The sequence below is a fragment of the Paramisgurnus dabryanus genome, chromosome 2 (genome assembly GCF_030506205.2).
Source record: "Paramisgurnus dabryanus chromosome 2, PD_genome_1.1, whole genome shotgun sequence".
Lineage (NCBI taxonomy): Eukaryota > Metazoa > Chordata > Actinopteri > Cypriniformes > Cobitidae > Paramisgurnus > Paramisgurnus dabryanus.
Window position 1 is genome coordinate 52,905,201 of NC_133338.1, and position 16,920 is coordinate 52,922,120.

Below are 16,920 nucleotides of genomic sequence, written 5' to 3' on the forward strand. Positions count from 1 at the left end.
TAAGATTGAGCTATATTTTAAAGGTGCCAAAGAATGCATTGAAATAATCTGTTAAATTGTTCTCTGATCTACATAGATGGTTGTGGCTTTATTAACCTCTTGAAAAGCACCCCCCACTCTTGCCCAAAACATGAAAAGACCTACTTTCACTAAAATCATTGTTTTTACTAAATCATTTAGAGCAGTGGTTCTCAAACTGGGGGCCGGGGCATGGTGCCAGGGGGGCTCCAGTTTTATGACATTTTATAAAATAAATTAATTTATCATGAATTCTGTGCAATTAAACCTAAAAAAAATAAGACTTCTGACCAACAGTCCTACTTCGTATGATTTAATGTTTTGTTTAATCAAAAGTTGAGAAATTTTCTTTGGGGGGCCGCAAAGGAATGCGCAATACAAAAGGGGGGGCCACACGCTGAAAAATTTTGAGAACCACTGATTAAGCATAACTATGGAATCATTAGAGAGAAGACACTTTGAGCTTCATTTTACATTATTTTAAGTTAAAAATTAAAAAAGTTAGAGAGGCTGAAGTACTTTGGAATAAAATGTTTTTTTGCATAACATCTTTTTTATTACTAAAAAACTTATTGATAAATATGTGTGTGAAACCTAGAAATGCAATGATCCCAAAGCCAGAAGTCTAAAGAAGTTATTTTTCATGTTTGCGGTCAATAGACCCAAAAATGAGGTTCTTGTCGGAGCCGATGGTGTAGTGGGCAAGTGCTCCGACATATGGTGCAGTCGCACTTTCAGCGACCCGAGTTCGAATCCCGGCTCGAGGTCCTTTGCCGATCCCGTACCCCTCTCTCTCCACCCTATACTTTCCTGTCCTCTCCTACACTACTATCTATCTAATAAAGGCATAAAATGGCCCAAAAACATAACTTTAAAAAAAAACAAAAAAAACAATGAGGTTCTTGCAAGGGTTTTTGTAAGACAATTTCAGTCAGCCCCAAAATAAAAGTCTTTTTGTTTACATGCATACACATTCATTCTTATTATTATTTATCCTTATTAGCTTATAAAATGCAGTTTCCACACAAGGAAATAAAACGTCACACAAAGATCGTTGGATTTTGGTTAAGTTAGTGTAGCTCGTACATCCTACAATGAGCCTGCATGTTATTTCTATCTTTACAAATAAAAGTTTGCTCTTTTAGATGTTTCTGGTGACATTACCATTTTTGACCACATAGTATGAAGTCTATTAGTAATGAAACATCCTATCAGGCTTAAAAATTTAAATCTTTGCATGCATCACCAAAATCCTAAATAAAAAAACTTAGTTCAATAAAATGGAAGACAAAATAAAATGTGTGGGGTGTCTAAATATTTGTCATCAGACATTTTTGCATTGATCTTAAACACGGACACATTCAAATGTGACACATCATTATACATTACCAAAGCTGATGTGAAACGTCATGGGTTATTGGTTTAGTTTTGTATATTTTGGAAAGTACACATAATGGGTAAAGGCTAGGGTAAATGGTTTCTAGGAATTTTAGAAGTAAGCTTTTCAAATGAAATAATAAAGTATGCATCATTTACACTGACTTGTGTGACAGAAACGTATTTAAAGGTCACGTTCTTCTTGATCCCATTTTTTAAACCCTAGTTAGTGTGTAACGTTGCTATAATAGCATAAATAATACCTGTAAAATGATAAAGCTTAAAGTTCACTGCCAGGCGATATATTTTCTTTAATAGAATTCCTCTTTTAAAGCCTACAGCGAAAGACCGGTTTGGCTCTAACGGCTCTGCTAAACTAAGCTGCTATCGAATCACAACACAGTAAACAAACTACACAATCAGAACCCGATACGTATTTCTAAAGGAGGGACTTCATAGAACAAGGAAGACATCAGACCGTTTTGAGGACAGTGAAAACAGCGCTATACAGATAAGTAAATTGTGTGAAAAATACAGTGTTTTTTTTTTTTACACGTGAAACATGAACACATGTTATATTGCCCACTATAAACACAATCAAAGCTTCAAAAACACAGAAAGAACGGGACTTTTAATAAATATCCAGTATAAGCTTCATTAAATCAAGGTGCTGATACAGTGTTGTTTATGGACGTCAGTAAACAAAGCATTTTTAATTATATATATATATATTTGAATAACTTCTCCTGTAATGTAAAAAAACAGGCAGCATTTTTGTCAACTCAACATGTATTTTATGCCACTTTAACTTAAAAAAATTAAGTTAAACAATTGCAACTTGTTTTTATAAGTTATGTCAACTTTTCACAAGCCAAAACTTTAAAGAATAGGTTGAATTGACTTGCAAAACCAAGTTGTTTTAACTTCATGCTGCATTTTTTTTTACAGTGTGGGATCCCAGGAATTTTATGCAGCATGTTTTGTTTACAAGTTTTGCATATTTTGTGTTTGAGCGAGACATCTCAGACCAGATAAGAGACGATAAAACCAAGTACTAAGTAAGAGAGGAATTCATATTCAAATAGCTCTCTTTCACTCTCAGTTCTTTCTCCTATGGACTGAAGATGAAAAGTAGGTGAAGATTTTTGCTTGGGTTTCATGCTTCTCAGATTTTTCACATCCAAATAATCTTACAGCAGACTTGTAGTCTCGTAGTAACCGCTGAGCAGTATATAATAATATTATTCTCTTTATTCACTGGGTTTAAGGAAATATATTAAGGCATCATTGAACATCGACTTAATCTTGAACCTTTAAATGAATGGGAATGTTCAATGGAATGTTCAAATGTTTTTTTTCTGTAAAATCGCTGTCAAAATATGTGCATTAAGAAAAGCACTAAATGAATAATACTGAACTGAAAATGTTTTTTAAATTAAAGGATTGCTCCACTTTCATAAAATAATTCTGATAATTTACTCATTCCCTTTTCCTATTTTTTTTAAGGAAAACCATCTTCATCGTCATTTTTGTCAAAAAAAGAAAAGAAAAAGGATTTTTATTTGGAAAAATGTAAATGTCATGCATTTTCTTTTTGACTAATGTATTCATCCATTTGTAAAAGGTTTCAAAGACACTCAAGTCAAAATATTGAAATAAGCCAATAAGGAACATCCAGGCCTCTCAGGTAAACACGGCATCAATAGAAAAACACCCCTTCAAGGAAAGATTACAGTAGAAGGTACTGGAAAATGTGATTTGCGTAGACCCGTGGTCTCCAACATAGTGCCCGCGGGCACCAGGTTGCCCGCACAGGTCTATTAATAGCCTCAATTTGAATATTTATTTATTAGATTTTTTTATATCAATTTAGGTTCTTTTATTCATGTTTACATATTAAACATTGATAAAATATATAAAAAAATAAAATAAAAAAGTTTTGAGTAGACTTTATAAAAAATAGCCCTCCAGATTAATTTATACATTGCGTTAGCCCTTGCTTACAAAAACAAGGTTGGAGACACGGTGTAGACCATGTACTGAAGCTGCGGTGTGTATTTGCAAGACATGATTTTATGGTTGCAAAAAGTTGGATGGACTGCATTTTATATAGCGCTTTCATAGACCAATGGCCATCCAAAGCGCTTTACAATTTGCCTCACAATCACGCGCACATTCATACACCGACGGCGGTGTCAGCCATGCAAGGCGCCATCCAGCTCATTGGGAGCAGCTGGGGTTAGGTGTTTTGCTCAAGGACACCTCGACACTTGGTCAAGTGGAGCCGGGAATTGAACCACAAACCTTCCGATTTGTAGACAACCTACATGAACCACTCAACCACTGCCGCCCCATTTAATTACAAAAATCGTACATACTGTGGCTGTAAAGGGATAAACGAGTAAAATCGCACCCTTCGGCAATCAAATTAATTTAAATGAATTACCACTGCGCTTTACATCACGTTAATTTTGCATACACACAAATCTTTTTCTTTCAACTTAACTTGGATATAAAATAACTGATATGTCTTGCAAGATTTTTATACTACCGAGAATTTATTTAGCACATGAACTTTACAACTTCTAAAATGTAAAGTCCATTTCCATTGTGGTTCCTTTGTGTTTCTTTATGATTCCAATCCCACCTGTGTCAATTGAGAAATGTCCTGGAGTAAATGCAGACAGTTCTGAGGTCAGACACTATGCGTCTCTTTCTCTTCGGCTGGTGTTTGTGTTGTCCACTCAGTGGGGTCTGTGATCTGCACCTACTGCTTCTGATACACATGCAAAACCTTGTGCTCTATAAAAAAAACAGAGAAAGGTTTTTGTCATTTAGCAGTAAGTACTTAACCAGTTGGGTTTATTAACAGTTTAAAGTCGCAATGAAATTGAAATGAAAATTTTTTTTTACAATTGACTTATATGTGAGCTTTGGTATTTTTTTTAAAATCCGTTTCACTCGTATAAATGTCACCACGGGGAAAATAAGACAATCGCTACATTCGTTTCGTGCCGACTTTAAAGAGTAACTAAACCCTAAACCAACTTTTTTTAGTTAATGATCTGTAAGAATGATGCTTTATTAGTGCTGTTCATTGAAGTTTTTTGACATTTGGATATAAAGTGTTTCAATACTACAATATATGGTGTAAAAACGTCTGAGTGCTGCCCTCTTCAGGTTGAACGGTGGCTATTGCAGTTGATTTTTCCTATTGGATGTTGGGTCCAAAAAATAACTCGTGACGTAAGCAGGTTCAAGATCACCACGCCCTTGTTACGATCTCACCACACACTTGGTATGAGCTTAGTTCGTCCCCTCTATCTCCGTTGGGATCTGCCCACTTTTCTCGCATTTTTCAAATATTGCCAGTGGGTGGAGTCAGGCTCTGAACAGGGGTTTAGTTACGCTTTAAAAGTCAGTGTGACTCTTTAGCTCCGCCCACAGCATGCCTTCAGGAGCTCGTCTGTTTTCGTAAAGAAGCCGTACAGCTGTATATGTGTTTTATAAATCTGATCAAGCTAAAGACTCTCTCTGGTTTATAAAGGATGTAATAGGAACTCAAGATAAACATGAGATTGGAAGTGTGTGTTATGACGGCGGGAGTCATGTGACGACAGTAAAATAGCATGGTGATTGACAGGACAATGACAGAGGCAAGTGAGTTTGTATTTGTTTAATTGTTGTTGGGTTTTCATTAAAATAGTAATGAACCACAAACTAAGCATCAGTTTTAAAGTAAGGGGGAAATCCAGAAATGTTTATTTTTATAACAGCGTATTTACACAGGATTATTAGGAACACCATACAAATACTGTGTTTGACCCCCTTTCGCCTTCAGAACTGCCTTAATTCTACGTGGCAGTTGATGGAGATTTGTGGGATGCACATCCAGGGCACGAAGCGCCCATTCCACCAAATCCCAAAGATGTTCTATTGGGTTGAGATCTGGTGACTGTGGGGGCCATTTTAGTACAGTGAACTCATTGTCATGTTCAAGAAACCAATTTGAAATGATTTGAGCTTTCTGATATGGTGCATTATCCTGCTGGAAGTAGCCATCAGAGGATGGATACATGGTGGTCATAAAGGGATGGACATGATCAGAAACAATGCTCAGGTAGGCCGTGGCATTTAAACGATGCCCAATTGGCACTAAAGTACTATTCGGACGGGATTAGTTTTACATAGGGATGTGGGGTAAAGGTAGTTTTTATCAGAGGTTCTCAGTGATTTTAGTCCAGTCCGAATGCTCCATGTCAGTAATCATTATGGACAATGTCAGTAAAGATTACGGCGACTTTTACCTTCTGTAAAAAGGTCCGGAGAAATTACCTCAGGTAATACTAATCCAGTGCGAATAGACCAGCTGTAAATATACACGTAAATTGCGTCATTTCCTTTTAATTTGCGGGTTTCTTTTAAATATAAAAGCGCTTAAAGAAGCATTTACTTGCGTTCTAGACGGAGAAACAAGTCAGTTACAAGTCAGTTTCTGAATAAAACACGACACAAACTTTTTAAAAAAGTCAAATTTACTTCTCAGAGGCACGGAACTGTTTACGAAACTGACGTTCTCCCCAAACTGAAATTAATCTCAGTGTTTCGCGTTTTCCTTGTCTGTTTCATGTTGTTTGCACATCTGATATCAAGAAGCAAGGTAACGTGCACGTGAAGACGAGAGGTGACGCGCTGCGCAAACGAGTTACCCCTCCCACTTCTGAATGTTTTACAGAGATTTCTAATCCCGTCCGAATTGACCATTAATATTACAGACGTCCTGTGGTAAAATTACATTACGCCATCTACCCCTGTAAAACGAATCCCGTCCGAATAGGGCTTAAGGGGCCTAAAGTGTGCCAAGATAACATCCCCCACACCATTACACCACCACCAGCAGCCTGCACAGTGGTAACAAGGCATGATGGATCCATGTTCTCATTCTGTTTAAGCCAAATTCTGACTCTATCATCTGAATGTCTCAACAGAATTCGAGACTCATCAGACCAGGCAACATTTTTCCAGTCTTCAACTGTCCAATTTTGGTGAGCTCGTGCAAATTGTAGCCTCTTTTTCCTATTTGTAGTGGAGATGAGTGGTACCTGGTGGAGTCTTCTGCTGTTGTAGCCCATCCGCCTCAAGGTTGTGCGTGTTGTGGCTTCACAAATGCTTTGCTGCATACCTTGGTTGTAAAGAGTGGTTATTTCAGTCAAAGTTTCTCTTCTATCAGCTTGAATCAGTTGGACCATTCACCTCTGACCTCTAGCATCAACAAGGCATTTTCGCCCACAGGACTGCTGCATACTGGATGTTTTCCCCTTTTCACACCATTCTTTGTAAACCCTAGAAATGGTTGTGCGTGAAATTCCCAGTAACTGAGCAGATTGTGAAATACTCAGACCGGCCTGTCTGGCACCAACAACCATGCCACGCTCAAAATTGCTTAAATCACCTTTCTTTCCCATTCTGACATTCAGTTTGGAGTTCAGGAGATTGTCTTGACCAGGACCACACCCCTAAATATACTGAAGCAACTGCCATGTGATTGGTTGATTAGATAATTGCATTAATGAGAAATTGAACAGGTGTTCCTAATAAACCTTTAGGTGAGTGTATATCATCTAGCTTATTTATTTTGTTAACAATGAATTATGTTAATACTTAATAAGTCAAGGTCTAAAATTGAAGATTAAAATTTGATTATAAATCCTAGATCCTATTACTACTTAAAAGCTGCACAACATTTTTTATTTAATGCTTGATTCATAAAGTTGTGTGGCTTTTGCACTTTTAAAAGTACACATCTACACATAAATAACCTAAATTTAAGGTTTTATTTAGCTATAATAACAAGTAAAAAATCTAATTAAGTACATATTTAGGTTTCTATCTGATTAGTTGATTAATCACAAAAAAGAAAGAAAAAAAATTGTCTGATAATTGGATTATTGCATCCCTACATCTAACAATTGAGCATTAGTTTATATACAAAATTTCTGAGATGTGCGACTTTTTTTAAAGGCAAGGTGGCTGATTTGATTCAGAAACATGTTTAGTTTTGCTGGTTGAAAGTCTCCTGACATCCTGATAGCAATCACTATGTTAAGTTGTCTAAATGTATTTTATAAATACATGTCATCTGTGAAAGGCGTAGGACCAAAAAAAATGTTCAACAAATAATTGAACTCGGAGTGAACGCAATATTGGACTAATGCAATTTTTTCTCCTCTTATAAAAATGTGTTTTGCATGCCCTGTTTACGCAGACATCATACGTCATCAGTGCATTCACGTGTGCTCACCTCCCGTATGTAAACAGAGGCAAACAAACTTTCCTGCTAAATTAACAACCTGCACATGAGCCACAAAACGGAAGACATCTTTTGAAACAACAACGGAAAAAAACGTCTGGATCAGCAAAGAGAAAAAACCTGAATTAACATCGGTAACATTACTGTTTATGTGTTTTAAAGGAGGCGTGGCATTGGATGGGGTTTGAGTGCCTCGTGTGTTTATTTCAGTTGTGCAGTGAGCAGTCAAGTCACAGCTCAGGGAACTAACCGTATAGTGGAAGCACACAGTGTGTTTTGGTGTTTAACCACGACTTTGATAAAATGTGTATGCGCTGCTTAAAAAAAAAATGTGCTCACTTGAGTAGATCATCCAGTTCTCTTTTGATCTTGACGACAACAGGTGGACCCTGGTAAACCAGAGCCGTGTAGAGCTGAACTAAAGACGCTCCAGCACGGATCTTATCCAGAGCATCCTGCCCGCTGGCCACCCCACCAACTCCAACGATGGGTATCTTTCCTACAGATTCACACAAACACAAGCTTTTCCTTATTAAACACATTCACTGTGTACAAGTTAATACAAAAGTCCATCATTTAACAAATTCCCATTTTTTTAGTTCCAACTACAAGAATATAAATGAAACATGCAGAGAACAGCCAAACTTCTGCCTTTTAGTATGTAAGGGTACCTTTGGTCAAACAGTACATGTCTCGCACCGTGCGCGTGGACATTTCTTTAACAGGTTGACCGCTGAGTCCTCCGATCTCATGTTTTTTGGGGTCTTTCAGAGTCTCGGGTCTGGAAACAGTAGTGTTTGAAACTATTAAACCATCCACACCAACCTAAAGAAAAATACACGTCAAAAGAGCTGAACTTTACCATATATTTACACATAAATGACATTTAAGGCAGACCTCCATGATGACTTCTGCAATGTCTTTTTTGTCCTGAGTGGTAAGATCAGGAGCGATTTTCAACAGGACTGGTGGGCGATTCTTACTCGACAGAGAATCTCGCTCCTTCAGGACCTAAAAAAAAAAAAAAACATTTTAACAAAATCAATTATTCTTAGCAAGAGAGAAATACAGACCTTTAACACAACATCTTATTTAATCAATCATATACATTTTACTTGCATAAGTGTTTAGCGGTTTCACTTACTTCAATTTAAAAAAACGATAACACAGATTTTATCTGTATTAATGTAGTGATTTGTTGGTAGTCTGATAAAGGAGCATTTAGGTAGGCCATGGCATTTAAACGATGCCCAATTGGCACTAAGGGGCCTAAAGTGTGCCAAGAAAACATCCCCCACACCATTACACCAACACCACCAGCCTGCACAGTGGTAACAAGGCATGATGGATCCATGTTCTCATTCTGTAACCCCAAATTCTGACTCCCAAAATCTGAATGTCTCAACAGAATTCGAGACTCATCAGACCAGGCAACATTTTTCGAGTCTTCAACTGTCCAATTTTGGTGAGCTTGTGCAAATTGTAGCCTCTTTTTCCTATTTGTAGTGGAGATGAGTGGTCCCCGGTGGGTTCTTTTGCTGTTGTAACCCATCTGCCTCAAGGTTGTGCGTGTTGTGGCTTCACAAATGCTTTGCTGCATACCTTGGGTGTAATGAGTGGTTATTTCAGTCAAAGTTGCTCTTCTATCAGCTTGAATCATTTGGCCCATCAAATTGCTTAAATCACCTTTCTTTCCCATTCTGACATTCAGTTTGGAATTCAGGAAATTGTTTTGACCAGCCCTGCGTTCCAGTTAGTTTTTTTATGACCTTCCCTCGCTAACTTCTTCAGTCTCGTACACTCGGATGTACGTCATTGCTTACGTTGTACGAGTGCCCACTACTGCTGAAACACTTGAAGAAGGTTCAAATGGATCGCCCTAAGCCCTTGATCACACGGAAAGTGGAGACCGCCCCCTCCATCATTTGAACTGTGCAAAGCGCGAGTTGCTGAAGTGACGTCACAATTGAGTTGCATTGTGGGATATGGAGCTGCCTGAAGTGTACATATGAAGTAGACTCGCTCCCTCTGTCAAAATCGAGGGAGCCAGGGTCTGTCCATATAAACTTCCCTCGTTCACTTGACGAAGTGGAACGCACTTCAAAATGGCGACAGGGATTCCCCTGAGGGAAAGTGTTTAGGGAAGTTTGTGAGTGCGTGTCTAAAAGTGGAGTGGAACGCACCCAATGACCACACCCCTAAACTGACATGTGATTGGTTGATTAGATAATTGCATTCATGAGAAATTTAACAGGTGCTCCTAATAATCCTTTAGGTGAGTGTATATGTGTGTGTATAGTGTATAATAATTATGTAAAAATAAATACACACACATACATATATAATTTAAGGAAAAATATGTAAATATTAAGTAATTATATATAGTTTTACACATACTTTACACATACTTTCTTTTAACTTGTTGGGGTGGTTTCTCAGACAGGGATTAGCTTAAGCCAGGACTAGACCTTAGTTTAATTAAAAATATAACTAGTTTTAACAAACATGCCTTACTGAAAACATTACTTGTGTGCATTTTGAGGCAAATCAAAGGGAAATTATGTATTTTAAGGTATGTCAGTGCAAGTTGTTTTTTGTTTGGACAGCCTTACATTTATATTAGTCTAGGACTGGTCTAATACCTGCCCGGAAAACCACCCCATTATGTTGAGAATATAATGTGTAATGAGGAAAATGTCTAATCTTAAACATTTGATAGTCACTGAACTTTCTTTTTGCACTAGAATCATGCACTACCTTGTCCAGAAGGTGGCGCAGTTCTTCTTTTCCCTGTAGGTCTCTAAGGCCCGGCGTGTTGGGGCTGCTCACATTAATCACCAGGTAGTCGGCGAGAGGGCCCAGCGTCCGCACCCCCTCCACATAATCTGACACCGCCTGCGTAGAAATCTTATTCTTGCCGAGGTTGATGCCAAGAGGTTTACCTGCTGAGGGAAGTCGGCGAGGGCTTTACAGAGCAGAGCTGCACGCATGGAAAAATAGCTTGGACGTATTCAAATAAGTAGGAAAAATCCCTGCGCATTTGATGATAGTCCACAGTCGAGTGCTGAATGACACATCTAGCAGGTTCTGTGTTTTTCCAAGGCATATGAAATGCTAAAATACTCAATAACCCAGAACATTAAACATGTTTTGTTTACCTGCCGTCAGCGCTGACTGTGTGAGCTGTCTGGCCTTTAGCCTCTTGTATACATCGGGAAAGCCACAACTATTAAATCCATATCTGCCATACACACAAGAAACAAAACATAACAATGCAAATAAATAAATATTAAACTAATAATCATCAGTAAGTAAAACATTAGATTAACTTCTGTGATTAAGATTTATTAAGACCCTTTTTGTGTGCTAAAGGTGGTAATAAGAGTCTGTATTATTGACATTATCTGCCCTTAATCATTTAAAGGCCTGTAAAAGTTATGGGCATCTGTTTCTAGAGTAGGTGTAACATTTAAAGATCTAGACAGCGGCAAAAGCCCAAAACTAAATCAATGATTTATATGATAGCAAAATATTGAAAGATGCATATCCCGATGGTTTGCAATAACTGAACGATTTTTATATTTCATAATGTTATGATTAGTAAAAGTTTTAAGATCGACTGGCCAGACAGTTTTTTTAAAATAATTTTAAGATTAATTTTACAAACCGAAAGCATTATTGTATCGAACACCGCATCGTCCAGCAAGACAACGAATATCGCAGTTGTGTCAATATCGTTCAACCGTATAATGTACTGTATACACAGTGAGTTAAGAAGACAGAAGCGAAAGCTCAACCTTAAACTTTCAAATGACAAGCAGGATTTGGCATTCAAAACTTTAAGCATGCACAACTACTCATTTCCTCCATCCGAAGGGACTCCACCCTTTTCTGAATGCCTGTGAAAAATCATTAAAGACAACTTTTCTGATGATATTGATGCGCAACTGATGTTATGAATGTTACATTAGCATATTCATCAGACCACACACATTAACATATTCATAAACAACTAAATGCAACGTGATGTGTTTACAACTGCGAAATAGAAGATCCATTTAAAACATGCATCACATATTCACATAAGTGGGGAAAAAAGCTTGATATAACCAAAACAGTATTTGGAGTGAGTTGCACCGATCTATATGGCTACAATGATTATCTAAATCAGGGTTTTTAAGCTTTATAATGCCAAGGACCCTCGGATATGAGGGGACCCCCTACCTACAATATATATTAATTTATATATTTTTACGTATAGCGAATATAATTGGCTACACTAAGGAGTAATGATGGATGTACAAACATGCACTCTACAAAATGTTGGGTTGTTTTATGTTGGGTCAAATATGGACAAACCCAAGCGTTGGGTTATAAATAAACCTGTGCCGGGTTGTTTTACCCCAAACGCTTGGTTGGTTCAACTCATGATTGGGTAACAACAACCCAGCATTGGTTTATCCCAACCCAGTCTCACCCCATGTCGTCAATATTTGACGACACTTGACCATTCGTCATATGTTGACGCGAAGGGTATACCTTTCGCGTCATTTTTTGACGAACTGGGGACTTCAATACTATTACGTCCGTTGCATTCTCTTTCCTATTTTCTTACCATTTCCGCGTCGGTTTAGGGTTAGATTTACATAATGACATCCCTACCCAAACCTAACTCTAACCCCAACGCCAGGTGACAACTGTTTCATTTCGCGTACACTGTTTAATTTTGCGTAATCTAACCCTAAACCGACGCGAAAATGGTAAGAAAATAGGAAAGAGAATGCAACGGACGTAATAGTATTGAAGTCCCCAGTTCGTCAAAAAAAAATGCCGCGAAAGGTATACCCTTCGCGTCAACATATGACGAATGGTCAAGTGTCGTCAAATATTGACGACATGGGGTGAGACTGTGTTAGTTTATCCATAGGTTTGAGTTTGTTTATATCAATTTAAAATTTATTTGTCCGGCAGCAACTTAATAAATCTTGTTTCAAAGCGACTTTACAAGGATTACTGCCTTACAAACCCCAGTGGTGAGATAAAAGAGACTAAAATAAAAAAAAACATTATAAAGCAAATATAAATGATTCTAGAAATAAATGTAGCAAGAAATGAGACATAAACACGTTATAAATAATTTATTATAATTTTTCTCTCTGAAATTTAATGGGGACCCTGTAGAACCTTCTGGGGGTCTCCGGACCCTAGTTGGAAAACCCTTGATGTAGATTACAACACAGTGCATCAAAGAGAATTGGTTTTGTTTTGTTATAGTGCGTCAGTAATTAACTACGTTACACTAAGCTTTTTTCAGAAGGGCGGAGCTCTCTTGCACCTCATTTGCATACATTCCACGTTCAAAACAAACACTGGATGTATGACTGAAAATGCTAATGTCTTTTTATTTAAAACCATGCATGCAAGCCTTTCTCTCTGTTGCCTCAAAGAGATAACTTGAGTTGGACAGGTAGATGACTAATCTGTGGTAGTATAGCTGGCCAAACAATGCAATAAACAAAATAAATTGTCAATAAACTTATGAAGAGCTTAGATGCGAAACACATGTGCGTCTGATAAGTTTTCTTGTAAATTAGTATTTTTGTTTATTAGACTCTTAATGGAGTGTGCCAACAAAGCAGTATTTCTGTATGGCCTGAGGGTGGAATTAAGGAATAATTTTAAATCTGAATACTTTTAAAGCGTTTTAAATATTTGATGGACGTATAGACCCCTTCAAGGTTTGTAAACATTGAATGACTATCGGGTGCGTGCGCAGCATGGGGTCAAACTGTTCATACAATCGAGGCTTTAAAATTTAATCTAACAGGGCTGAAAAATGATGACTTACCTCAAATGAAGTGAGCACTACAATCACAAGCCTCTTTGATATTTGTATTGTTCCAGTCTGCACGTTAATAGCTAGCAGCCGCAGATGTTGTATTTTTTTGTTTTTGAGATTCTGCATGAATCGCGAAAACTTAACGGAAGACCTGGCGCGATTTTCAGAGCCCACGACGTTAGTAGGCATTTTTACGATAACGAATAACACGTAACTTAATCTGCTGTAATTACTTTTCTGACCCCGACATGCGCAGTGGGAACCGCCTGTGACGTGAACCGTGAAGGGGTCTATAATGCGTATGAGAGATGATATTATCTCAGGTGGCGTTTAGTGACTATTGCAGCTTAGCTCCTTATATAGTCAAGAAACCAAAATAGGTTTATCAACTTTACAAGGGAAAAAAACTTTAAAAAATTGCATCAAGTGCAATTTGATCAATCAAATTCCAAAGTATTCGGCCACAATTTTGTCACCAGCTACTTGTCACAAGCCAGATTAGGCAAATGCCAACATAAGACAGATTGCATGACTTGCCTTTATAAACTACGAAACAACTTACACAAGGCAAATACAAACCAAACTATATTAAAAACAGCTTCACTTGCGATAAGTATAGACTCGGTTAGAGCTGACACCATTTGTGTGATGAATTATTGACTTCTAAAACTGCTGACATTCGAGAAGCATTCAGAAACCAAACCTTCAAATAAATAAATACAATATTCCTTATGGGTCTATGTAACTTATACAATTCGGAAAAGTGCATTTCACAAAACTGCAATGGAAACAATTTTTTCTACTTTTTTAGGTCACCTGATAAAGGTTAGTCATATAATTATTATTTGAAGGTGACGCAATATGTTCTTAAAACATCCCAGAAACAGCTTAATACGTGTCTGCTCTCAAGAATAAAAGGCTTTCCTTGCCAAAATGTTGGGATAACACTCCTACATCTCTTTTGATTTAAAATAATTTACTATCACATCCAAGAAACACCTATACGTTGCCACTCCTAAGTATAAGGGGGTTTCCTTGGCATTAATGTTTGGATATTACACTTATGTCTCATTCAGTTAAAAAATAATGCCTAGTGCGGTGGATGTGATATTAGTTAACCTACCAACATCAGTCAATGTGATGTTTGGAATGATTTATCGCAAGAGGAAAAATATGTTTCAGTCGCATATAATCGATTAATGGAACCGGCATCACTTTGCAATAGTCTTTTGTCAACATTAAGAAAATAAATAATGCTAAAGTTTTACAATAGAAACGCCGCTAGTAACACATACCGGTTAATGACCGCCTGGTCTGCCTCCAATCTAAACACACGTGGTTTCGGGTTTCCATCCTGTGGTTGTGGTGTGACTGTCCCGACCTCAACGAAACCAAATCCCAGCTTATAGAGCCCATCCACTGCTTCAGCGTGCTTGTCAAAACCTGCTGCTAACCCAACGGGGTTCTGGAACCTTTGACCAAACACGTTAACCTCCTGATGGAAATATTAAGTTAAAAACAAATTTGTTCTGGATATATTAATACATACATATAGAAGTTTGAGATTGTTTTATGTCATGAATTTTCTTTGGGGGCAGCAAAAGGATGCATTTTACCCAAGGGGGGACGTATATTAAAAAGTTTGAGGACCACTTACTAAAAGCTATAATAAATGTAATTATATATTTTAATACTAACCAGAGATGTTGGGTCCTTGTAGTTGTTACGGGGCACAAGACCAAGTCCGATGAACCGCACAGCCATGACATGAGCTGTCTCTGCTCCCACAATCCTTTGCAGCACAGGCATCAGAACATTAGCATAGAAGCGCTCATCTCCGGATGCTGTGAGGTACCCGAGGAACAGAGCGCTGCCACATCCTATGATCTTTACAGCATCTTTTGCTTGTTTCTGCAAATGTAAAAAGAGGAGACTTAAGAAACCAAAGTATTCTTTTTTCACAGCAAACTATCAAAACCAAGTGTCATTCACAAATAAATAATGACACTACTTTCACTAACCTAACTTTACTTTTTTAACAGGTTCAAACAAGTGACCCAACAGAATAACTGCACGTGTAGTTCAAACCGACTATGAATGTTTTACTACCAGAATGTGTCTATTATTGACATTTTCTATCTATTTTTTTATAGTTGTATATCACATTTAATTTAAAACAAACACATTTTGAAAATCGTTTGATTGATGTGCTTGTATTATCTTTAAATGAATATTCATTTGGTTAGATTTTTTATGTTATACAACAACATTCATACATGGAAAAATCTGACTTAGGTGCACGTATAAACTTACTGTGGTAACTTACTAAATGCTTAATGCCAAATTATTGTAGTAGCATAGGCTCATAAAATCATTGTAAATGTTTATTGTTTTAGTGTGTAGTCATTATTAATAGTTGTTGACGCATCTCATAATATTTTATGCAGTTGATTATGAAAGTTACTGTACACTGTGTTGGCTCTGCACACGGTGAGCAGGGAAAAATCAATAGTAACTGATCAAATATTCGCGAGGGATTAAAAACAAAGTGTCAGTTATAGCAGTGGTAAACGCATAATCTAATACTTTGTCTAATGTTCCTTTATAAAAACAAAAACATTAACTTTATCTGAACGCAACAATACATCGCTTTTTCACCTTCAGTCTCCCCGCCATGAATGTTGTTGCGCGTGCAAACGTGAAGCAGCGCTCTTCACTTCCGGTATAAAATATCGCGAGAACAGTGACAAAGACTCTCTGAGGCAAACTAAAACAAAAAGAGTAAAACACATTTTTTTGTAATTTATTCGTAAAATAACAGCTAAGTGTAAAATATTATTGATATAACACATGTAAAGGGGAGACATTATTGATGTCAAAGCTAAATGTAAGATATTAGTTAGTTAATTAATTAATTAATTAATTTTAATTATATTAAATTATATTTTAGAATAATGTAGGCATATGTTTACTAAATATATCTCTTTATATAAAATAAATATATCTTTATATTATTTGTATTTATATTATGTATTAGGTTGTTTTTCCAAAATATTATATTAAATTAAATGTACTAATAATTAAGTACCAAAAGTACTATTTTTACTTCTGTAGCACCATGGCATTGTTTTAAGTAATGTTTAAACACCAGTAGTCCATCATTATGGTTAATATTTAGATACATGGTACTATTTATTAAATACATTACCATAGTATTACCATCACTGTACCAAGTCACAGTATTTTCTAAATAAATAATAATGCGGAAAATTACAATGAATCCCCTTTTTCATCACAGTAGGCTACAGAACCGTATGTCTTCAACCCAAAGACGTACTGAAGTTTTTTATATGAGCAATCTGTGATCATGGAAAAC

At 36.9% G+C, this 16,920-nt stretch overlaps 1 protein-coding gene across 1 annotated transcript; it reads right to left on the bottom strand.

Moving 5' to 3' along the window:
- Nucleotides 1-3,448: 3,448 nt before the first annotated feature.
- dhodh (dihydroorotate dehydrogenase) lies at nucleotides 3,449-16,274 on the bottom strand. Its single transcript, XM_065261700.1, has 9 exons — nucleotides 16,203-16,274; nucleotides 15,243-15,455; nucleotides 14,840-15,039; nucleotides 10,864-10,946; nucleotides 10,463-10,650; nucleotides 8,603-8,716; nucleotides 8,377-8,530; nucleotides 8,045-8,204; nucleotides 3,449-4,197 (listed from the first exon to the last, which is right to left on the bottom strand). The coding sequence occupies exons 1-9, from the start codon at nucleotides 16,218-16,220 to the stop codon at nucleotides 4,140-4,142; spliced, it is 1,188 nt and encodes a 395-aa protein (XP_065117772.1). The 5' UTR covers nucleotides 16,221-16,274; the 3' UTR covers nucleotides 3,449-4,139.
- Nucleotides 16,275-16,920: the final 646 nt, after the last annotated feature.

Excerpts from the sequence above, each read along its gene's own strand:
- dhodh (XM_065261700.1), bottom strand. Across the intron at positions 8,717-10,462 it reads TGCGCCACCTTCTGGACAAG|GTCCTGAAGGAGCGAGATTC; the intron begins GTAGTGCATGAT and ends TTTTTTTTTTAG. Across the intron at positions 8,531-8,602 it reads TTGCAGAAGTCATCATGGAG|GTTGGTGTGGATGGTTTAAT; the intron begins GTCTGCCTTAAA and ends ATTTTTCTTTAG.